The sequence below is a fragment of the Loxodonta africana genome, chromosome 13 (genome assembly GCF_030014295.1).
Source record: "Loxodonta africana isolate mLoxAfr1 chromosome 13, mLoxAfr1.hap2, whole genome shotgun sequence".
NCBI lineage: Eukaryota > Metazoa > Chordata > Mammalia > Proboscidea > Elephantidae > Loxodonta > Loxodonta africana.
Window position 1 is genome coordinate 6,965,245 of NC_087354.1, and position 24,036 is coordinate 6,989,280.

Sequence of the window (24,036 nt, forward strand, 5' to 3'; positions counted from 1 at the left end):
GTGTGCCATCTAGTTTTCTTTTCTAGCATTTGCAGTCCTGTAACCCCCAACGAGGAGCCCTGGTGGCGAACACACGTAAGGGCTCGGCTGCTAACTGAAAGGTTAGTGGTTCAAACCCACCTAGCGACTCTGAAGGAGAAAGGCCTGGTGGTCGGCTTCCATAAAGGTTACAGCCAAGAAAACGCTATGGGGCACTTCTACTCTGTTACATGGGGTAGTTATGAATTGGAATTGGCTCAACGACACCTGTAACAACAACAACCCCAACGAGAGCAGGGACTGTGGAGAGAGATCGTGCTTTAGTTTTCTCTCAGGCCATGTACACTCCCAAGTCCATGGTACCACTTAGTGTTCACTTACTGAAGCTACTGAGCAGTAAGGGATTTAAACAAACCAACTAACTTAATCCTCTGAAGAGAGTATGGCTCTTCCCATTTTATAACAACAACAAGCAGTTTGGCATAAGTTAAGAAACTTTCCCAAGTCAAACAGTACAAAGCTGACTGCCAGCCCGGGTCCACCAGATGCCCAGGCAAACTCTCAACTTCCTCCCTCGGCCTCTCACATGATCTCCATAAGACAGTCTCCTCACTAATCCAGCTGTAATTGTGTTAGTAAGTATTGCCACATTCCATAACTTTGGAACAGGATGTGTGTGTTCCACTGTAAACTGACAAGAGTGATGAACGATTTGTTATTTTTTTCCCCCAAAACAGGTCCACATGCTAAATAAGACCACAGATCACATAAATTCCTCAAGAGAGCACATCACTTAAAGTATCTTAATGCCTACGGGCTCCTCACTCACTTTTTATGCGATCACCCATCACATGCTCTACAAAGAAGGTAAAGATGGAGTTAAGATACTCTAGAAAAGCACGCAGAGAGGGACAGACAACCCAGAGGGGGAGAGGTCCTCTTCCGCACACCTTGGGGGGCATCTAAGACAACACCTGGCACAGTGAGGGGGCAAGGAGATGCTTGTTCGCACGTCACCCAGACCTCAGAGAACTCCAGAAAGGTCCGACCATTCCTGGCCCATCCAGGGAACAGGGTGCTGTGTACACACAAAATACCTTCATTGGCACTTTACAGCCATCGCTGCCTCCTCGGCCGAGCTTGCCATAGTCCCCGTCCCCCCAGGACCAGACAGTGTCATCGTCAGTGAGGCAGAGGGTCTGAGCATCGCCGCTGCCACAGGCAATGTCAACCACGCGGTGGCCCTGCAGGGCTTCCACCTGCAGAGAAGAGGACAGCCTGGTTGTTGACCACAACAGATAGAAGGTGGTGTCTCTAGCTATCAAGGGAAAGACTGTAACATTCTACATTTTTTTTTTTTTTAATGAGGATGCCTGTTTTAAGCCTTTACAAAGAAAACGGGTAACATTTATAATCCTGTAAGACAAAACAGAAAAGGCCTTCATCTAACTGAACTCTAAACTGTCCAAGGCAGGCATCAGCGTCCTCCACCAATCAATCTTACAACATTGTGAAAGCTGGCTTACTCACTCCTTTGACCCAAAATAGAGTGGGCCAAGCTCAATGCCAAGTAATATTTTACTTTTATAAATAAAAGGATATTTAAAATACTATCCTGTTTAAATGCTACATGGAAATCATTTATTTCCACCAAAAATCAAAACTAATTATGAATAACAAGGCTACAACTATCAACTCTAAACTCAACAGCATCTAAACAGAAAATAAATTATTTATCTTGTTGTTGAGACTACACACAGCAAAACACACACCAATTCAACAGTTTCCACATGTACCATTTAGTGACATTAATTATACTCTTCGAGCTGTTAAACCATTCTCACCCGCCTTTTCTGAGTTGTTCCTCCCTCACTGACATAAACTCACTGCCCCCAAGGTTCCTATCTTTCAAGCTGCTGCGGTCAGTTTGATCCCACAGATAGTTCTTAAAAGAGCATAAGGCTCAAGGCAAACATTTTTTTGCTAGTTAAGCTAAACTACTGTTTGGTTTCAAGAAGACTTCAGTGGATATTTTGGGTTAAAGGCTTAAAGATGATCTCAGGGCAACACTTTTAGGGATTCATCCAACCTTCATAGCTCCAAGAAGTCTGGAGTCCATGAGCATCTGAAATTCTGTTCTGCATTTCCCCCCTTTGGATCAGGATTCTGCTACAGAACCTTTGATCAAAATGTTCGATAATGGTAGCAGGCCCCATCCAATTCCTCTGGTCTCATGGCAAAGGAGGCAGTTGTTCAAGACAGTAAACAGCCAAACACTCCACGTCCTTCTATTCCTGACGCTCCTTCCCCTGTTGCTCCAGGTGAACAGAGACCATTTGTTGTGCCCTGGGTGCCGTTTACAACCTTTTAAGACCTCAGGCACTATGCAATGAACTGAGGGGTAGAACAGAAGCAGTGAACATGTTATTAGGCCAATTAACTGGGATGTCCCATGCAACTATGACCTGAAGCCTCTACACCAAGGAACCAAATACCATGAAGATTTTGGGTGTATATAAGTAGCCTCAGCAGCTATTTTTTTTTTTTTTTTTTGGTCATTGCTGTAAATATGTCAATCACACAACTTTTGCCAATTCTACTTTTTACAGGTGTACAATTTATTGACAGTAATTACAATAATCAGCTGTGCAACCCTACCCTTAATCAGCATGGAATTTCCATCACCATTAACCCCCCTTTGCCCTCCCTCTTGCCCCAACCCTGTCGCCGTCAGTCGATTCGGACTCATATAGTTCTACTTTTAGATTTTTGAGAAACAGCCACACTATCTTCCATTCCCACCAGCAATGGGTAAGGGTTCCAATTTCTCCACATTCTTGCCAACATTTGTTTTTTTCATTTTTTTTTTATCTTAGCCATCCTTGTGGGAGTGAAACGGTATCTCGTTGTGGCTTTGATTTGCATCTCTCTGACAGCTATATAACGCTAAGGATCTTTAGTATTTGCTGGCTATTTGATTATCTTTTTTGGTGAAATGTCTATTCAAATCCTTTGCCCATTTTATGACTGAGTTATTTGACTTTCTGTTGTTGTCGAAGTTTTAAATATATTTTGGTTATTAGATTCTTGTTCGATATATGGCTTCCTAAGATATTCTCCCAGTCAGCTGCCTGTCTTTTCACTTTTTGGGTAAAGTCTTTTGATTAACAAAAGTTTTTAATTTTTATGACATCTCACTTATTTTGTCTTTTGCTGTTTGTGCTTTTGTTATTATGTTAGATAATCCACTGTTAACAGAAAATATTTTTAACTTTTTAAACTTCTAACAAAATGACAAGGCCCCCCGCCCCCCCCCCCCCCCAGCATACACACAAACCGCTCCAACAGTACAGAGCAGGGTGGCTGCTCCAGCTCTCTGAGCACAGAGCTCTCACTCACCAACTTTGGCTTCAGCTGGTCTTCACTGTCGCTGTGCCCCAAGCGGCCATATCGGCCTTTGCCCCACGTGTAGAGGTCCCCTGCTGCTGTGACGCAGGCACTGTGGGCTCCGCCTGCAGCAACATCGACCACTTCAATTCCTCTCAGAGACTCAACCACACGAGGGCGGTCACATGGACTGCAAAGGAAGGCGCCACATATAACTGAAATACAGCTTTATTTTTTAATAATTTTAAACTTATAAATACCAGGGTTTTGGGTCTGCTGATTTATTTATTCAATGCACACATTTCAATCTACCTCCTCTAAATCAATCGATAAAAATCATTCAGGCCTGAACTCAAAATGCTGTCATTTCCTATCTTATTTTGTACAAGGTGACCTACTGCCAGAGAGCAGACTTTCCCAGTTATAAACCAGGGGTTGAAAAACTACATCTGTGGGTCACATCCAGCCCATGTCCTGTTTCTGAAAGGCCTGTGAGCTAGACCTGGTTTTTACATCTTATAAAGGGTTGGGAAAGAAACAATGCCATGTGTGCAACAGGGACAGTACACGGACCACAAAGACTGAAAATATTTGCTATTTGGCCCTTTACAGAGAAAGTTTGCCCACCCCTGCAACATTCCATTTAAGACATTTAAACATCTGAATCTCAACTAGCCTACGGCAAGGTGGGCAGTGGTAACAAATTTAACGTGTGTATCTTGGCACCTCCCTACCAGGAAGTGAACCAGGGGAGGAACTGGTTAATGTAAACTGAATGCTAATTCCATGTGACAATGCAGAAGAGTAAAAATCTTCCAAATTTACAAGCTTCGGTATACTGAAGGCAACTTTTCCTATTTATCACTTAAGTTACAACCTTGGGATAGACAAAGATTACTTAGAATACAAAAAGCACACATTGTAAAATATAAATTGACAAACAGAACTTCATCAAAAGTAGAACTGCCTGTTTCTAAATTTTGATTAAGTCATAGCCTGAAACAAATGTATGTAATACATATACCTGACAAAGAGCTTATATCCAGAATAAAGAACTACAAATAATAATAATAATAAAATTATAAAGTAGGCAAAAGATGTTAACAGATGCTTCACAAAAAGAAGACCAAGTAACACATAAAAAAAGAGACATAACGTCATTACTCATCAGGGAGATACAAATTAAAACCATTTTGAAGGTACCACTACACACCCACTGGAATTAAAAAGACTGTCACTAGAAAAGTACCGGTGAAGATGAGGACCATCTTTGACTCAAAAACTGCTGGTGGGAATGTAAAAATTCACTCTGGAAGAGTTTGGCAGTATATTATGATATTCCCAGGAGAAACGAAAACACGTATTCACGCACATGCTCAAAGCAAACTTTATCTGTAACAGATCCCAAAGTGGAAATAACCCAAATATCCAACAACATGTCAATGAATGAAGTGTGGTACATCCACACAATGGAATAGTGTTGTTGTTAGGTGCTGGTGAGTCAATTTCGACTCACAGTGACCCTGTGTGACAGAGCAGAACTGCCCCATAGGGTTTTCTAGGCTGTAATCTCTACGGGAGCAGAACACCAGGTCTTCCTCTCAAAGAGCCACTGGAAGGGTTCAAACCACCAACCTTTCGGTTAGGAGCCGAGCACTTAATGGTTTTGCCACCAGGGCATCTAATGGAATGAATGCTATTTGGCAATAAAAAGGAATGAACTACTGATGCACAGGATGATACAATGAACTCAATATTGTTATGCTGAGTAAAAGCCAGACTCAAAAGAGTACCTACTATGATTCCATTTATATCAAATTCTAAAAAAGACACACCTAAGCTCGAGTGACAGGAAGCAGATCAGTGGTTGCCTAGGACCGGGGTATGTGTGGGGAGAATGGGCAGACTGACTGCAAAGAGATAAGGGGGTAATGGAAATGGTCTGTCTTCAGTGTGGTGGTGACTGCACCAAGTGGATACATTCGTCAAGACTCACTGAGTTGTACCTCAGAAGGAGTGCATTTTTGGTGCATCATTTTATACCATATGCTGATTAAGAAAAATTACAGTAGTAAACATATATGTATTTGCTATATCATCTCTGGGAGAATGAGATCAGGTTGGCAAGATTTTCACGATCTTTCTCAAAAGCTACCATATATTGTAAAAATTAAATTTTTTAATAAAGTGTAATATACAAACAGAAAAGCAAACAAATTGTACAGTGAACACAACAGTGTAACCACAACCCAGATCAAGACACAGAACACTGCCAGTGCCTTAGAAGTATCACCACATGTTCCTCCAGGCAAAAACCCCAAATGTGATCACTCTTCTGACCTTCGTCACCTCAGATTAAATTCCCTTGCTTTTGAATTTTATACGATATGTATGCTACGTACTGTGGTGCCTGGCTTTATTCTCTCAACGTTATGTTCGTTCTTCCATGTTTCCAAGTAGAAAAGTAGTTTATTCATTTTCATTGATGTAAATCTTGTATAAATATACCCATTTTACTTATCCATTCTACTGCTGAATGGTTTTCAACTATTACAAACCATGCTACTACAAAACTCTTACATGTCTCTCGGTGCACAAATGTACACACCTGTGTGGTATGGAACTGCTGAGTCACATGTATGCTGTGTTCAGTTTTACCAGATATCACCAAGTATTTTTATAAAAGGGCTGTTCCGAGTTATATTCCCACCAGTAATGCATGACAGTGTCAGCTGTTATAACGCAATGTTAATGTGTACTTCCTAAATCACCATTAAGGTGAGAGCACCTTTTTATATCCTTTAGCCATCTGGACATGCTTTGTGAATTGTTTGTTCCTGTCTCATATCTACTTTTTTATGGCTTAGTCCATATGACTGAGTCGTGGATGATCTTTATATACGTCAGATGTGGGACCGCTGGTGAATGGGTATCGTTGACTGTCTGCTGCAGTCCATCTGGGCTGCCTATTCAGGAGCTTTGGCCCAGAACATTCCCAGTAATGGAGGCTGGGGACTGAGTCTCTCTCTTCCAGTTTCTTCTTCTCATTGGACATTCCTTGCTTGTTCAGGGTACAGAGTGACTTGTCTGTCCTGCTCACGCACAGGCACCATATGGCATTTTGCCAGCCTGATTTCTTTATCTGCTCACAGTAGGAGGGAATGGGCCCTTCACCTGTGGCACACAAGGGGTGCGTGCGGAACACCTGCCCTGAGTTGACGGCAAAGAGCAACTTACTAAGCCGACCACGGGAACTAGCACTCGCTGCTGAAACCGACCTTGCTTTCGCCCTTCTCTACGTGACTAGAGCACTTCTCTTTTCTGTTTTTTCTTAATGATTTCTTGATGAAAAGAAGTTCTTACTTGAAATGAAATCCAGTTTATTTATTTTATTTCTTTGTGGTTACTGCTTTTTTAACCTGGTTTAAAAACCTCCTCCTACACCAAGGAATGAAGATATTCAATATTAACTTCTAGAAGATTTACTTTTTTAGGTTTCATCTATGATCCATGTAGAATCGAGCCTTTTGTAAATTGTGAGGTATAAGTCGAGTTTCATTTTTTCCATATCAATATCCCACTTGATCCAGCACTATTTATTGCAAAGTCCATTCTTTCCCCATAGCACATTTTAAGATGACAAATACCCAAAGCACTTGCCAGGGTCAGTAATACTTTTATGAAATATGGCTGTCATATACTGATGATTGACTGGATACAAGGGAACCCTTACCAGCTAGGAGTTGGGTGACTATCACCCCTCAATTTTGAAATTCAGAATCTCAGGTTTACTTTTTAATAGCATTATGGAGATATATTTGACATCCTATGAACTGTGCAAGTTTAAAGCAAACAGTTTGATGAATTTTGACAGATGTATAAATCTGTGAAACCATCACCACACTCAAGATAATGAATATATATAACCAGTTGCCATTAAGTTGGCTCTGACTCCTGGCGAACCCGTGTGTGTCAGGGTAGAACTACACTCCACAGGGTTTTCAAGGCTGACTGTTCGAAAGTAGACTGCCAGGCCTTTCTTCCTTTGTGTGAACTTAAACTGCTAGCCTTTTGGTTAGTAGCTGAGCGTGTTAACCATGTGCACCACCAGGGGACTCCTAATGAACATATCCATCACCTCAAAGTTGCCTCTCGTGTCTGTCATTCCTCTTCCCACTGATTTCCTCCACTCTCACCTGGCAACCACTGGTCTGCATTCTGTTAATGTAAGTTTGTCTGCATTCTCTACAACTTTATATAAATGGAAGCACACGGCTGGCACTATTTTTTGTCTGGTTTCTTTCATTTGCCGTAATTATTTCTGAAATTCATCCATGGTGTTGCATGCAACAATATTTCATTCCTTTTTATTGCTGAGTAGTATGTATCACTGTGTGAATATAAAAATTATTTATCCATTTAAGTGTTGATAGGCATTTGTCTCCAGTTTGGGGACATTATAAAGAAAGCTGCTATTAATATTCACATACCAATCTTTGTATGGACACAAGCTTTCATTTCTCTTGGGTAAATATCTACGAGTACAATGGCTGTGTTGTATGGTATGTATATGTTCAGCTGGAAGCCCTGGTGGTATAGTGGTTAAGGGCTACAGCTGCTAACCAAAGGGTCTGCAGTTCGAATCCACCAGGCGCTCCTTGGGAAGTCTATGGGGCAGTTCTACTCTGTCCTATAGGCTCACTATGAGTCAGAATCGACTCGATGGCACTGGGTTTTTTTGGTACATGTTCAGCTGTTTAAGAAACTTGAAACTGTTTTCCAAAGTGAATGAGAGCTCTAGTTATTCCACATCTTCGTCAACATTTGGTATGATGATCTTTTTAAGCTTAGACATTGTAATAGGTACTTAGTAATATTTCACTGTGGTTTTAATGTGCAATTCCCTAATGACTAATGGTATTAAGCATTGTTTCATGTGCTTATTGGCTTCCATTCCTTGGCAAAGTATCTATTCAAATCTTCTGCCCATTTTTAAAATGAAGTTGTTTCCTTATTATTACGTTTTGAAAGTTCTTTATGTATTTTGAACATATGACCTTAATCAGATATATGACTGCAAATACGTTGTCCCCCGCCAGGGGCACTTCTTTTCAAACTCATAATGGTGTCTTTCAAAGACCAGAAGTTCTTAATGTTTATGAAGACCAATTTATCCTACTTTTCTTTCATGAGTCATACTTTTGGAGTTGAATCTTAAAAATGTTTACCTAACTTCACAAAGGTTTTCTGCCAGAAGTTTTAGTTTTCACATTTATGTCTATGATTCCTTCGTGTTAATTTCTTGATATAGCTCAAAGTATGAACTGAAACTCATTGTTTTGTCATATGCTTAGCCAATCACTCAGCACCATTCGTTGAAAAGACTATCTTTTCTTCAGTAAACTGCCTTTGCATTTTTATAAATTGTATATTCTAAATTGTGAGGTAGAAGTTGCCCCCCCCAATTCCATATTGTCAGTTTTTGTGGGTCTATGTCTGAACTCTCTATTTTGTTTCTACTATATATTTAACTTTGGAAACCGTGGTGGCGTAGTGGTTAAGAGCTACGGCTGCTAACCAAAAGGTCCACGGTTCAAATCCACCAGGCGCTCCTTGGAAACCATATGGGGCAGTTCTACTCTGTCCTATAGGGTTGCTGTGAGTCAGAATTGACTCGACAGCAATGGGTTAATGGGGTATATATTTAACTTTACACCAACACTACACTGTCTTGATTACTGCAGTGTAAAAATAAGTCTTAAAGTCAAATAATATAATCCTCCAACTTTTGCATTTTAAAAATTGTTTTGCCTATTCTAAATCCTTTGTGTTTCCACATGAATTTTACAATCAGCTTTGTCAATTTACAATTGACAAAAATGCTGCAATTTTGATTGAGAAGGTGTTACATCTATAGATTACTGTAGGGAGAACTGAAAAATTAACAATATTGAGTCTTTTGGATTCACGCATACAGTATTCTTGTTGTCAGATGCCACTGAGTCAACTCTAACTCATGGTGCCGTTGCGTGCGTCAGAACACACCACTGCCCAGCCATGGTGCCGTTACGTGTGTCAGAACACACCACTGCCCAGCCATGGTGCCGTTACGTGCGTCAGAACACACCAGTGCCCAGCCATGGTGCCGTTGTGTGCGTCAGAACACACCACTGCCCAGCCATGGTGCTGCTGCGTGCGTCAGAACACACCACTGCCCAGCCCTGGTGCCGTTGTTGCGTGCGTCAGGACACACCACTGCCCAGCCCTGGTGCCGTTGTTGCGTGCGTCAGGACACACCACTGCCCAGCCCTGGTGCCGTTGTTGCGTGCGTCAGAGCACACCACTGCCCAGCCCTGGTGCCGTTGTTGCGTGCGTCAGAGCACACCACTGCCCAGCCCTGGTGCCGTTGTTGCGTGCGTCAGGACACACCACTGCCCAGCCCTGGTGCCGTTGTTGCGTGCGTCAGAGCACACCACTGCCCAGCCATGGTGCCGTTGTTGCGTGCGTCAGGACACACCACTGCCCAGCCCTGGTGCCGTTGCTGTGTGCGTCAGGACACACCACTGCCCAGCCCTGGTGCCGTTGTTGCGTGCGTCAGAGCACACCACTGCCCAGCCCTGGTGCCGTTGTTGCGTGCGTCAGAGCACACCACTGCCCAGCCCTGCACCACCTCCACGGTCGCTGGTGTGTTTGAGCCCGTTGTGCTGGCTACTGCGTCAACCCACTTGATTTAACTGGGCTTCTACTTTATCAAACATAATGTCTTTTTCTAGTGATTGTCTTTCCTGATACCATGTTCAAAGTTAGCAAGCCGAAGTCTTATTAACCTCACTTCTAAGGAATATTCTCATTGTATTTCTTTTAAGACTGTTTTTTCTTTTGTCAGACCATGGTATATTCAACTCTTCGCCAAGACCACAGTTTAAACACATCAATTCTGCCATCTTCCTTTTACATTATCCAACTTTCACATGCACATGAGGCAACCAAAAAGATCATGGCTTAGGTCAGACACACCTTAGTCATCAAAACAAATCTTTGCTTTTTAAAGCTTTAAAGAAGTGCTTTACAGCAAATTACCCAATGCAATCGTCATTTGATATCTTAACTGCTCTTCTGTGGAAGGTGATCAGTGATCCAAGTAGAATAAAATCATTGACAACTTTAGTATATTCCTCCATAATTTTAGATTTTTAAAAACTTCTCTCAGTAATACTTTGTTTTCTGCCTATAGGTCATGGACAATTTTGTCATATTTATCCTTAGTATTTCTTTATTGGGGGGGAGATAGTGTAAATTTTTTTTTTAATTTCAATTTCTGATTGTACATGTGTTATGCATAAAGACATACAATCAACTTTTATTTTCTACCTTGCAACCCTACCAACTTCACATTAGTTCTAGCACCTTTTTTGTAGATATTACCAAATTTTCGACATAAACAATTATATCTTCTGTGAATACAGAGATCCTCGGTGGCACAGTGGTTAAAATGCTTCGTTGCTAACCTAAAGGTTGGTGGTTCGAATCTACCAGCCGCTCTGCAGGAGAAAGACGTGGCAGTCTGCTTCTGTAAAGACTTACAGCCTTGGAAACCCCATGGGGCAGTTCTACTCTGTCATATAGGGTCGCTGGGAGTTGGAATCGACTTGACAGCAGTGGGTTTGAAGAATTAGATAGTTTTAATTCTCTTTCCAATCTGGATGCTACTTCTTTTTATTACCATACTGTATTTGCTAAATCTACAAATTACAATGTTAAATAGAAGTGGGGATAGCGGACATCCTTATCTTGTTCCTGAACTTAGGGTGAAAGCACTCAGTCTTTCGCCATTAAGTAACATGTTAGTTCTAGGTTTTACAGAGATGCCCTTTACCTGGTTGAAGAAGTTACCTCACTCCCAAACTGCTGAGAGTTTTTATCAGAAATGCTGGAGTTTCCCAAATGCTTCCCCACCCGCTTCATTTACTGAGATGATCATATGGTTCTTTTTTACACTGGTTGATTTTCTAATGTTAAACTAAACTTGAAATTTCTGGTATTATCCTTCTACATATTGTTAGATTCAGATCCGCTAAAACTTTAAGAATTTTTACATCTATATTCACAAAGGATACTGTCTGCAGTTTCCTAATATATCTTGGTCTGGTTATAAGAATAAAGCTGGCCTCATAGGATGAATTGGCTTCCCAACTCTTGTTCTACTCCTTTCTCTTCAATTTCTGAAGTAGTCTGTGAAGAACTGGTATTATTTCTTTCTTAAACGTTTCGAAGAAATCACAAGTCATCTGGGACTGCGGATTTCTTTGTGGGAAATTCAATTTCTTAAACAGGTATATGGCTATTCAGGTCTTTTGAGGAATTACGCCTATTTTATCTAAAAAGTTGAATTTGTGGGCATAAAGCTGTACATTATTCCTCTTTATCTTTGTATGCACTTTGTAGTGATATCACCTATCATTCCTGATAATGCTATTATTTATATCTTCTCTTTCTTATCAGTCTAGATAAAGGTTTATCAATTTTATTGACCTTCTCAAAGAAAAGCTTTTGTTGTCTGATTTTCTCTAGTGTTTTTCAGTGTCCTATTTCATGAATTTCTGTTCCAATCTTATTTCCTTTCTTCTGCTTACTTTGGTTTGCATTTATTTGTCCTTCTAGTTCTGCCTTCTTAGGTGGAAACTGAGATCAATTTTCAAAACAGGCATTTTTCTTTTTTAAAATAGGCATTTCACACTGTAAATTTCCCTCTCAGCATTGCTTTTGCTGGATCCCACACATTTGGATACACTATGTTTTCATTTTCACTCAGTTCACAATCACTTTTAACTCACCTTCTGATTTCTTCTTTGAGCCACAGATTATCCAGAAGTGTGTTATTTACTTTCCAAATATTTGGAGGGTCTTTTTGTTATTGATTTCTAATTTAATTCCAACGTGGTGGGAGGATACGCTTTGTATAACCTGAATCCATTTCATTTACTGAGATTTGTTTTATGGCCCAAATTTATGGTCTAACTTGAGTAATTCACACATAACTGAAACAAATGTGCTTTTGTTGAGTGTTCAATAAATGTCAAGGCCAAGTAGTTCAGATCTTCCATCCTATTACAAATTTTATATCTAATTGTTTTATCAATTAGTGAAGGAAGTATGTTGAACTCTATTAATTGTGAACTTGTCTTTTTCTCACTGCAATTTTATCATATTTTTATTGTGTATATTTTGAAGGTCTATTACTAAGCGTGTAAATGTTTAGGATTGTTATGCCCTCTTGATGAACTGACCCCTTCATCTCTGTCAGAATTCTTTGATAAGAAATTTTTGTATGATATTAATATAAAAACTAAAAAACCCAATGCCGTCCAGTCAATTCCTAGGTATACCCATTTCTTTTGATTAGTTTTGGCATGGTCTGTATTTCTTCATCCTTTTACTTTTAAATTATTCATGTCTTTATACATAAAATGGGTTCCTTATAGAGAGCATAATGTTGAATCTTGCTCTTACATCTATTCTGACAACCTCTGACTTTTAATTGGGGCACTTGGATCATTTACATTTGACATAATAATTAATATATTTAGGTTTAAATCTATTATCATACTACTATTTTCTATTTGTCCCAACTCTTCTTTGTTCCCTTTTTCCTATTTTCTTTCTTTTGGATTAACTGAGAATGTTTTATGACTCCATTTTAACTCCTTTGTTGGCTTTATCAGATAAAATTCTTTCTGGTGTTATTTTAATGACTGCCTGAGGGGTCCTGGCGGCACAGTGGTTAAGAGCTACTGCTGCTAACCAAAGGTCGCAGTTTGAATCCACCAGCAGCTCCCTGGAAACCCTATGGGGCAGCAGTTCTACTCTGTCCTATAGGGTCACGTTGAGTTGGAATTGACTCGATGGCAGTGGGTTTGTTTTTTTGGGTTAGGGGTTTTAGAATGTATCTTTAACTTACCACAATTTACAATGAAGTAATATCATACTACATCCTGAACAGTTCAAGAACATCAAATTGACAATAGGTTTATCTAATAAATCTAGTATTTAAAAAATAAAAATGAAAAAACCAAACCAGTGCCGTCAAGTTGATTCCGACTCATAGCAGTATTTGGTACATAGTAAATGACCTCGTTTCTGCAACAGTTTCCACTGATTGATTTTTCTCCGAATTACTGTATTTTCCTGCTTTTTTGCATGGCTGGTAATTTTTTATTGAATGCACAACACTGTTTACCTTGCTGAGGATTTGATATACAGTAAAACCTGTAAAAGCTGGAACTTGTTTGAGGTGGAAATCTGTCAGAGAAGGAAAACTCCGGTATTTTCCACAAATAGAAACTGACAGAAAAGTGGTGGGACTGCACTCCGTCAAAGGTGGAAAACTTGTCAGACCCAGAAAAACAAGGCAGTCCATCCCATTCCAGCTCTCACAGGTTTCACTGTATCTGTATTCCTAAAAGTATTTTTGAGCTTTGGTCTGACACATGGCTAAGTTACTTGTGAACAATTTAATTATTTTGGGTGCATTTTTCTCTACTACTGGGCAACATCATTCTTAGTACTCTGAGATTTTCGACTCTAGCATTTCAGAACAGACTCTTTCCACTGCCCTGTGAGTGCTAGGGACCAAACCCAAAAAACCAAACCCAGTACCGCTGAGTCGATTCCGACTCATAGCGACCCTACAGGACAAAGTAGAACTGCCCCACAGAGTTTCCAAGGAGCGCCTGGAGGATTCGAACTGCTGACCCTTTGGTTAGCAGCTGTAGCACTTAACTACTACGCCACCAGGGTTTCCTAAATATATACATACACACACACACATACACATATATGAGGACTGAGCTTTCCTTTTGTTGTGGAAATACCTAAATTGCTAGGGACAGTTCCTTCTAATCCTTTTGGGTGGTTTGTTCCTTAGATTCAGATAGTCTCCTCACACACATGTGATGGTCAGTACTCGACTAGAAGAGGCTCTTTGTACAGCTCTCTCCCCAGTGGTAATTTTGTTCTGTGTACCCTAGCCTTCTTGGCCATCTTGGACTTCCAGTTCTGTCTCCTGTACTAAGAGAATCTGGCAGGGTCTGCCTGTATTTCCTCTTCCTGTGTCATGTCCTGGAAACTTTCTTCAGGGACTACATTGGGGCAATTTTTAGGACTTATCTTCTATGTTTCCCATTTCTCAAGGATCACTGTCTTCTGTTGTCTGATGTCCTATGTTTTTAGGGCCATTGTTCCATAGTTTTTTTTTTTTTTTTTTTTTCAGTTATTCGGACAGGAGAATCCCTGTTACTCCAACCTGGCTGGTAACTGCCATTAAATTTTAATTTTTAAAAACTAGTGGGTTGGTTAAAAAAAAGAAAAAACTTTGTTTTAAAAAACTGTTCCGTGTCTCTCTCCCCTTACCTCTGCCATTTCTCTGTATTCACAGTTTCAGTACCATACATGCTACACAAAATACCAAATGTGATTCAGTGGATGAACTGGGGGTAATAAAAGTGCCCTTAGAGGAAAAAGACAGGGAAGTTTACTGTATTTAGTGCTTGTGAATCAAAAATTCAGAAATGATACATGTATTTTTCCCAATAGAGGGGTCATACAGATAAGCCTACATATTGGAACAGGAGCTTATTTCTGTCAATGAGTCATTAATACTAATTTATTTAAGTAGGGCATTGTAAATGTTGCTGTGAAAAATTAAGTGCCATTGCACTATACACCAGCATTAAAACAAACATACACAAAGGAAAAAACATTTAAAATGATGTTTTCACATAATACCTTCTGTTGCCATGCCCCAACTTCCCATCCTCTGCTTCGCCCCAAGAGTAAACTTCTCCTTCTGAAGAGAGGGCAAGGCAGTGTTTTCCTCCTGAGTTCACAGCTACTTTCTTAATAAACACATGCTGAACGGATTCAAGCAGCGTCGGGGTGGATACAGACTCTGTTCCTCCAATTCCTAGTCTGCCCCCTGCACCATAACCAGTGGCATACAGCTAAGACAAGAAAAAGTAATACGAACATCAGATTTTTATCTAAATATGCCTGTGCTCAGTATTTAAGAAACCTAATCAATGCTCCAGACATTTTATCATAGAAAAATAAAATTTAACGTTAAAAACCACAGGAATGTTTAAGGCCTTAGACACGCTTTATCAAAGCTCTAAAAATGAAAGAAAACTGTGACTATCAGAACTCTCAAATTCATGTTTTCTGAGAACAAGGTCTATTCTCTGAAAAAACATTCTTTTTTACTAGAGTACCACCTACGATTAATATAAAAAAAATTTAGTTATCCATATTATATGTGAACCCCTGGCAGTTAATTCTCCCACAGAGCCACAACCATAAACTACAAATATATTTTAATATTTCAAGGCAACACACAAGTCACGAAGTAGAACACACTAGTTTCTTTTCAAGCTAACTCGATGATTGTTTTGGACCACAAAATATCTTTATTAACTTTTTAAAAAGCAGATCAGACTGCTATTTCCAAAACCACGGCAAACTACATACCCATTTCTAATAATATGGCAAACACCCCTCCTGATAAATATTAAGGTGTTATTTTTGCTCTTGTAAACATTTTTCGAATGCATTTCTGCACTGACACAGTAGTAGGACGTAAGTGCTAAAGCAGAAATTGAAACCAATACTCAGGCGGATCAATGAGCCTGAAAAGCCAGCTTCTACTCGGAGGGTTGGTAAGATGCTGAGCAGGGTACACAGGATCAGTGGCCAGACCTCAAAAGACACTCCGTGTATGAAGGTGAAGCTTCAAAGGCCACGCTTCAGTGGAAATGTGAATGAAAAATAAGAATAAAGCAACAGAGAAAGCTGTCGTTCCCAATCTTAGCACTGAATGCAAGGGGGGAAAATCTCCCCCGAGATATCATAACCACAAAAACGGATCCTCGTTTTGGTTTTTGGTCTGAACTGCTACCTATAGTCTAAAATTCTCAAGTAGAGAATTTAATTTACAATGTCTTAGGTTGGTAGTATCAGGTATATAAATTCTCTTTGGATGAGTAATTTCAAACTAGGCCTCGAAGAATTTCTACAAAAAATTTTCCAAGGAAATGATCAGCTAATAATTTTTTAGAAAATCACATCACACAAAAGAAGGCAACGTAAGTGAGAGCCAACAGCAAAATAGGCTATTATTGTGTTTAAAGAAGTAAAAGCTTGAAACTATGCCCAAGGAATAAGAGATTATAAAAATTAAATAGAAATTTAAAAGGGTAAGAACTGAAGTTAAAAACTCAGAATGTATTAAATAAAACATAATACACAGTTAAGAGAAAATTAGTGACTAGAAGATCAATCTTAAGGAAGTATCCAGAATATAGCAGAGAAAGACAAAGTCAAGAGGAAACAGGAGAGAAGGCTGAGAAGATACAAAGGACAGATCTCACTCTAACATAACTAATCACAGTTCCACATAGAGAACACACAGAGAACACGGGAGAAGCGACATTTGAAAAAAAGTAATGTTGGGAAATTTACCAGAATTGTTGAATCACCAATTCTCAGAGCTAGGAACCCCACCACCACCAACCACCCCCTCCCTTGGCCAAAAAAATAAATAAATAAACGAGCACCTAAATATAGTGAAACTGTAAATCACACACACAGAAAAAAATAATGAAATCTCAAAAGCAGTCACAGCAAAGATTTATCACCTTCATGGATAAAAATTAGTCTGACTACTGACATCCTATTACCAAACCAAACCAAACTCAGTGCCGTCAAGTCCATTCTGACTCATAGCAACCCTATAGGACAGGGCAGAACTGCCCCATAGAGTTTCCAAGGAGCACCTGGCGGATTCCAACTGCTGACCCTTTGGTTAGCAGCTGTAGCACTTAACCACTACCCCACCGGGGTTTCCAACATCCTATTAGCCAACAATGAATGCCAAAAAAAGAAGAAAAACTTCAACAGGTTGAAAATAACGGTCAACTGAAATTTTTATGCTGTAGACCAGGGGCTGGTGAGTTACAGCTGATGGGTCCAATCTGGCTCACCATCTACTTTTGTAAATAAATTTTTATTTAAACACAGACACATCCACTTGCTTACATATGGTCAACAGCTGTCTCTATGCAACAATAGCAGAGTAGCTGTGATGGACCACATGGCTTGAAAAGCTGAAAACATTTACTATCTTACATTTTACAAAAAAGCTTCCTCACCCCTGACCTAAAAAAAGAACAATATAAAGATATGTTCAAATACACAAACAGAGACAGAGAACTAACCAACGCACCCACTGCCATCGAGGCAATTTCGACTCATAGCAAGCCCATAGGGCAGAACCGCACCACACGGTTTCCAAGGTTGTAAATCTTTACGGAAGCAGACTGTCGCATCTTTTTCTCACAGAGCAGCTGCTGGGTTCCAACCACTGACCCTGTGGTTAGCAGTCGAGCACTTCAACCACTGCACCACCCTAATTCATCAACAAAGGACCCTAATTACAGATGTAATTAGCCACAGATTCCATTCTTTTCTCCTATTCCTGACTCTCCTCCTTCCTCTGTTGCTCCAGGTGAATGGAGACCAATTATTGTGCCTTGGACGGCGGCTTGCAAGCCAGACACTGCAGAACAAACTAGGAGGTAGAAAGAAGCACTAAGCACGTTATTAGGCCAATTAACTGGAATACCCCGTGAAACTATGACCTAAACCTCCAAACCAAGGAACCAAATCCTATGAGATATTTGGTTGTATGTAGGCAGCCTCAGAAGCTACTTTCTTGCCGTTGTTGTAAATATATCACATAACTCTTGCCATTTCAACTTTTTAAGGTGTACAACTTACTGACAAGAATTATATTAATCAGCTATGCAACCCTACCCTTAATCAATGCAATTTTTCCATCAACCTAAACCAAAACTCAGCGTTCCGTAAGTTCCCTGCTCTCCCCCACCCTCCTATCCCTGTCAACCACTAATAAACTTGGTCTCTACACATTTGCTTGTGCTTATCTTTTTATATAAGTGAAGTCATACAATATTTGTCCTTCTGTGACTAACTTGTTTTACTGCCTCCTTTGCCGTGAGACCAGAAGAACTAGACGGCGCCTAGCTACCATTACTGAGCACCCTGATCAAAGACCCTATAAAGAATCCTGATCCAAAGAGGGAAACTGCAGAACAGAATTCCTACTTCCCATGAAATCCAGACTTTCTGGAGCCATGAAGGCTGGATGAACCTTCAAAACCATTGCCAAAATAATCTTTAAACCTTAAACCAAAAATATGTCTTTAAGTCTTCTTAAAAAGCAAACAATAGCTTAACTAATAAAGAACGTCTGCGTTGAGCATCGTGCTCTTTTAAGAACTACTTACATGGAATCTAACTGACAACAGCAACTCAGAAGATTAGATAGGAAACTTAGGGGGCAGTGAGTTTACGTTAATGGCAGGGGAATGATTCAGAAAAGGAGGGTGAGAATCATTGCACAACTTGACAAACATAATTGATGTCACTGAACTGTACATGCAGAAATTGTTGAATTGGTGTATGTTCTCCTGTGTACACTCTTAAGAGGCAGAAATACTAATTAACTTTAAATATTAAGCATGCATGTCAATATAATCAGGGTAACAAGACACAAAATCATCGAGAGAGTACACTTCAACCTTTTTTATGAGGCTAGCACAACCCGGACACCTGAGGTGGCCAGATTCTAACATGGTTCCCAGTGATCCCTGCTTCCAGGTATCCACGCCCCCATGTAATCCCCTCTCCCCGAATATGGGCTGGACCTGGGGACTTGCTTCTAATGAATGGAATATGGCAACAGGGATGGACGACCACTCTGTGTTTAGGTTACAAGAGACTGTGACCTCCGTCTTGCTAACACTCTCTTGCCCTCTCACTTGCTCACTCTTATGAAACTAGCTGCCATGTTTTGAGATGCTCTGTGGATACCTAGCAAAGAGCTGCGAGTAGTCTCGAGAGCTTAGTTCATGAGGAACTGAGGCCTCAACCCAACAGCTACAACTACCACATGAGCAAGCTGGGAATGGAACGTTGCCAATGTAGCCCTGAGATGACTGCAGCCTTATAAGAGTCTGAGCTGAAGGACCCAGCTAATCTGTACCTAAAGTCCTGACCAGAGAAACTGTGATAATAAATGTGTATTGTTTTAAGTTTTTAATATAAACAGATGACTAATACAGTACCAAACCCAGAAAAGGGGTAAGACAGAAAGAATATTACATGATGATCTCACTCACGTCCCCAAATTCCAAACAAAGTATTAGCAAACGCAGACCAAAAATATGTAAAACTCATCTTGACCAGGCTGGGTTTATTCCAAGAATGGAAAGTTGTTTAATAAGATTAATTAATCCAATTCACTATATTTATCCATTAAAGGAGAAAATGTTGAAAAGAGTATTTCAAAAATCAAAGAAGAGTGAGAAAAGTCAACATCCATTCATGAAAAGAAACAGAGATAACTTCCCTTATCTGACAAAGAGCATGTGCCAAAACCCCACGACAAGCGTGGTGAAATGTTCAAGGTGTTTCCTTCACAGTCTGCATCAAGACAGAGAGCAAGTCCTTCCCACCACTCCTACTCAAGGTCATGCTACAAGTCCTACCCAGCACTGTAGCTCTGTTTTCCCACCAAAGAAAAGACCGGAGGACTGGAAAGGAAGGAAAAATATTCATTTACCGATGGTTACTCTCTAGGAAAGATACAAAAAACCTTGAGATATGTTAGAAAAGAAAGAGTAGAATAAGGTTACTGAACATAAAGTCAACATACAAACACAGACTATTTCAGCACACCAGAAGAAACTGATTTTTAAAAGATACCACTGACAACAGCAAACAAAAAGGAATACATGTATAACAAATAATGTGCAAAAAAAAATTATAACTTGTATATATGTTGTACTTCAAAATAAAAAAAAAAACTTAAGAGTTATAGAACACACCTAAAGATCACACAGAAATATTTTAGAAATATCACCGCTGCCAGCATATCCCAAGTGCTATTGCCCTTGTTCTAATACAGAACCCTCATATATACCCCAAGGTCAAGCAATGCACTCTAGCCATAACAGCCTCTCAATTTTAGTGACAGTGTGACAGAAAATGCACCCTCACCTTCCCATCAGCTGTCACAGCGAAGAGAGTCTGTTCCCCTCCAATCAGCTGCACTGGTCTGAGAGCTGCAAGGGCTTCACATGGGGTGGGGACTTTAACTTTGGCACCTTCAATGCCCCCAAGCTGCCCCCTATGGTTATGGCCCCATCCATAAATGGTGCCACTGCCACCGGCAGAGAGAGTCCAGTCGTCTGGTCGCCTACAAAAAGCATCAGGAGAATATCCGACATGAGAAAAACTGCACGTGAAACACCTGTCACTTACACACACCAGCGTTTCTTGTTCCTAACGTCACCTGTTCATCCACTGCACAAGCTGCTCATCTTGCTCTCTTTTAAAGATGTCATGGCTCTCATGGAGAACATCCAGGTTTTCGCTGTCTGCCATTAACTCACGAATTTTCTTAGCCACCTAGACGACAAAATTACCACACTATAATCATTCAGATCTCAAGAAAACAAAGAAGAAGACAAGGAAAAATCCCTACCTGAGAATATGAGGGAATGTCAACATCAACATCGTGATTTTTTTTTTTTAATTAACTTTTATTGAGCTTCAAGTGAACGTTTACAAATCAAGTCAGACTGTCACATATAAGTTTATATACACCTTACTCCATTCTCCCACTTGCTCTCCCCCTAATGAGTCAGCCCTTCTAGTCTCTCCTTTCGTGACAATTTTGCCAGCTTCCCACTCTCTCTATCCTCCCATCCCCCCTCCAGACAGGAGATGCCAACACAGTCTCAAGTGTCCACCTGATATCATTAGCTCACTCTTCATCAGCATCTCTCTCCCACCCACTGTCCAGTCCCTTTCATGTCTGATGAGTTGTCTTCGGGGATGGTTCCTGTCCTGTGCCAACAGAAGGTTTGGGGACCATGACCGCCAGGACTCCTCTAGTCTCAGTCAGACCATTAAGTCTGGTCTTTTTATGAGAATTTGGGGTCTGCATCCCACTGATCTCCTGCTCCCTCAGGGGTTCTCTGTTGTGCTCCCTGTCAGGGCAGTCATCGGTTGTAGCTGGGCACAATCTTGAGTTCTTCTGGTCTCAGGATGATGTAAGTCTCTAGTTCATGTGGCCCTTTCTGTCTCTTGGGCTCTTAGTTATCGTGTGACCTTGGTGTTCTTCACTCTCCTTTGCTCCAGGTGGGTTGAGACCAATTGATGCATCTTAGATGGCCGCTTGTTAGCATTTAAGACCCCAGACGACACATTTCAAAGTGGGATGCAGAATGTTTTCATAATAGAATTATTTTGCCAATTGACTTAGAAGTCCCCTTAAGCCATAGTCCCCAAACAACATCGTGATTTTATGGTTAGTAAGCAAAACCAATATGATTATATTAAGTCTAAGATATTAAAAGCTGTCTAGATGATACCTTTGGTTTACATTATAAAAAACAAGCTTTAACTGTAGTCCTCAGTTTCAGTTTACCCGTTTTCAGCCACAGGCTTTTCTTTCTGGCATTCCTTGGTAAGACAAATGTCTCTGTGTTTCATAATATTGCCATCTTTTTACACTGCAGCTAAATAAAACATTTTGCATTCCAAAAATTATTTCAAAGTAATGTACACTACCTCCTCCAGAAACAGGCGTGGCAATGGTGTTCTTCTATCCAGGGCCACAGCGACTCGGGAGGCCATGCAGTACCTTCTGAACCAAGCCCACTTGTGTGTCTCTGCGCAGCAAGGAAGAGTGTCTAGTTCCAGGTCACAAGCAAGAGCTACCAGCACCTGTAGCCGCCAAAAGGTGAAAATACACCCTTAAAATACAGCGACCATTCTACTTCAGCCACGCCACATGTAAGACAAGACGATCACCACTAGGCCACCGCAGGGCTCTGCGGGTCGACAAGACGACCACCGCTAGGCCACCGCAGGGCTCTGCGGGTCGACAAGACGACCACCGCTAGGCCACCGCAGGGCTCTGCGGGTCGACAAGACGACCACCGCTAGGCCACCGCAGGGCTCTGCGGGTCGACAAGATGACCATCATTAGGCTACCACAGGGCTCTGCGGGTCGACAAGACGACCACCGCTAGGCCACCACAGGGCTCTGCGGGTCGACAAGACGACCACCGCTAGGCCACCGCAGGGCTCTGCGGGTCGACAAGACGACCACCGCTAGGCCACCGCAGGGCTCTGCGGGTCAACAAGATGACCATCATTAGGCTACCACAGGGCTCTGCGGGTCGACAAGACGACCACCGCTAGGCCACCACAGGGCTCTGCGGGTTGACAAGACGACCACCGCTAGGCCACCGCAGGGCTCTGCGGGTCGACAAGACGACCACCGCTAGGCCACCGCAGGGCTCTGCGGGTCGACAAGACGACCACCGCTAGGCCACCGCAGGGCTCTGCGGGTCAACAAGATGACCATCATTAGGCTACCACAGGGCTCTGCGGGTCGACAAGACGACCACTGCTAGGCCACCACAGGGCTCTGCGGGTCGACAAGACGACCACCGCTAGGCCACCGCAGGGCTCTGTGGGTCGACAACACGACCACCGCTAGGCCACTGCAGGGCTCTGCAGGTCAACAAGATGACCATCATTAGGCTACCACAGGGCTCTGCAGGTCCGCCTTTTTCCACCTGACAGTCATGTGCTGTGATCAGTGACCAAGACTACCCTGTGCCATGCCTGGCGAGGCACCCACCACAGGACCTCAGATCTGACAACTGCTGTAGCACTTGTTGCCTAAGTCAATACCAAGAAGACTTGTGTGTCACAAGGCACGCTGATACTTAGTTCAAGCATAAGGGCTTATATCAAACAATATTAATTTCTTGAGATTTTTCATATTCAACTTCAGCAATACCCACAACTGCCATCAAGGGGGTCTAACATGCAATGCGCTACAGATGACAGCTCTTGTGGTGCTCCCTGCCAGCCAGCTCTACCACCACTTCAAATACAAATCAAGTGTTACCTTAAAGAATGGGCTGTGCAGCAGCTGTTTGCCACCTCTCACAATAGGATCTTCATACTCAAACTGTCTCTGCAAAGCTTCCGGAAGGCCTTTCACCAAAGCAGCGAGAGCACTGCCTGTAAAACTCTTAAGAAAACGACAAAAGGCGATTCTGTTCCAGGAATCCAAATGCCCAGTTGGGCAGCTGGGAGTTTGTGACAGCATATACTTGCTCTTCTGTTTGTACAAATCAGGTGTTTTATCGTATATTATACGTAGATCCTATACCAATATTATGAATAGAGATATAGATAGTGCATATATATGATAGATATAACTATTCTCCTTTGAAATGCTTATCAATATACTCAAATAAGCAGAAAGCTAAAAAAAAAAAATGATGAACACTAAAATAACAAAGGGGAGAATGAAAATTCATTTCAGAATGTCTAGTCTTGATTTCAGTACAGCCATTCCCAGGTAACCAGTCAAAGTCCCTTTCTGGCCTACAAATCCCCCCCAGTCTCTTCCTACGGTTAGGATCCAGTATTCTTTTAGTAGTAACTACCTCATCCAGTGAAATAATGGTGATGTGAGGAGTCTGACACATTGTAAAAGACCAATAA

The 24,036-nt window shown here is 41.2% G+C and overlaps 1 protein-coding gene across 7 annotated transcripts in view; it reads right to left on the reverse strand.

The window, feature by feature from the left end:
• HERC2 (HECT and RLD domain containing E3 ubiquitin protein ligase 2) overlaps positions 1 to 24,036 on the reverse strand; it is a 317,707-nt gene that overhangs the window by 26,079 nt on the left and 267,592 nt on the right. For all 7 annotated transcript variants that reach the window (XM_064296194.1, XM_064296197.1, XM_064296198.1 and 4 more), the window contains 7 exons: positions 23,432 to 23,557; positions 22,078 to 22,233; positions 20,795 to 20,910; positions 20,500 to 20,698; positions 15,151 to 15,365; positions 3,379 to 3,556; positions 1,077 to 1,238 (listed from right to left, as the gene is read on the reverse strand). In XM_064296194.1, the coding sequence (XP_064152264.1) occupies positions 1,077 to 1,238; positions 3,379 to 3,556; positions 15,151 to 15,365; positions 20,500 to 20,698; positions 20,795 to 20,910; positions 22,078 to 22,233; positions 23,432 to 23,557 (1,152 nt within the window). The remainder of the gene's footprint in view (positions 1 to 1,076; positions 1,239 to 3,378; positions 3,557 to 15,150; positions 15,366 to 20,499; positions 20,699 to 20,794; positions 20,911 to 22,077; positions 22,234 to 23,431; positions 23,558 to 24,036) is intronic.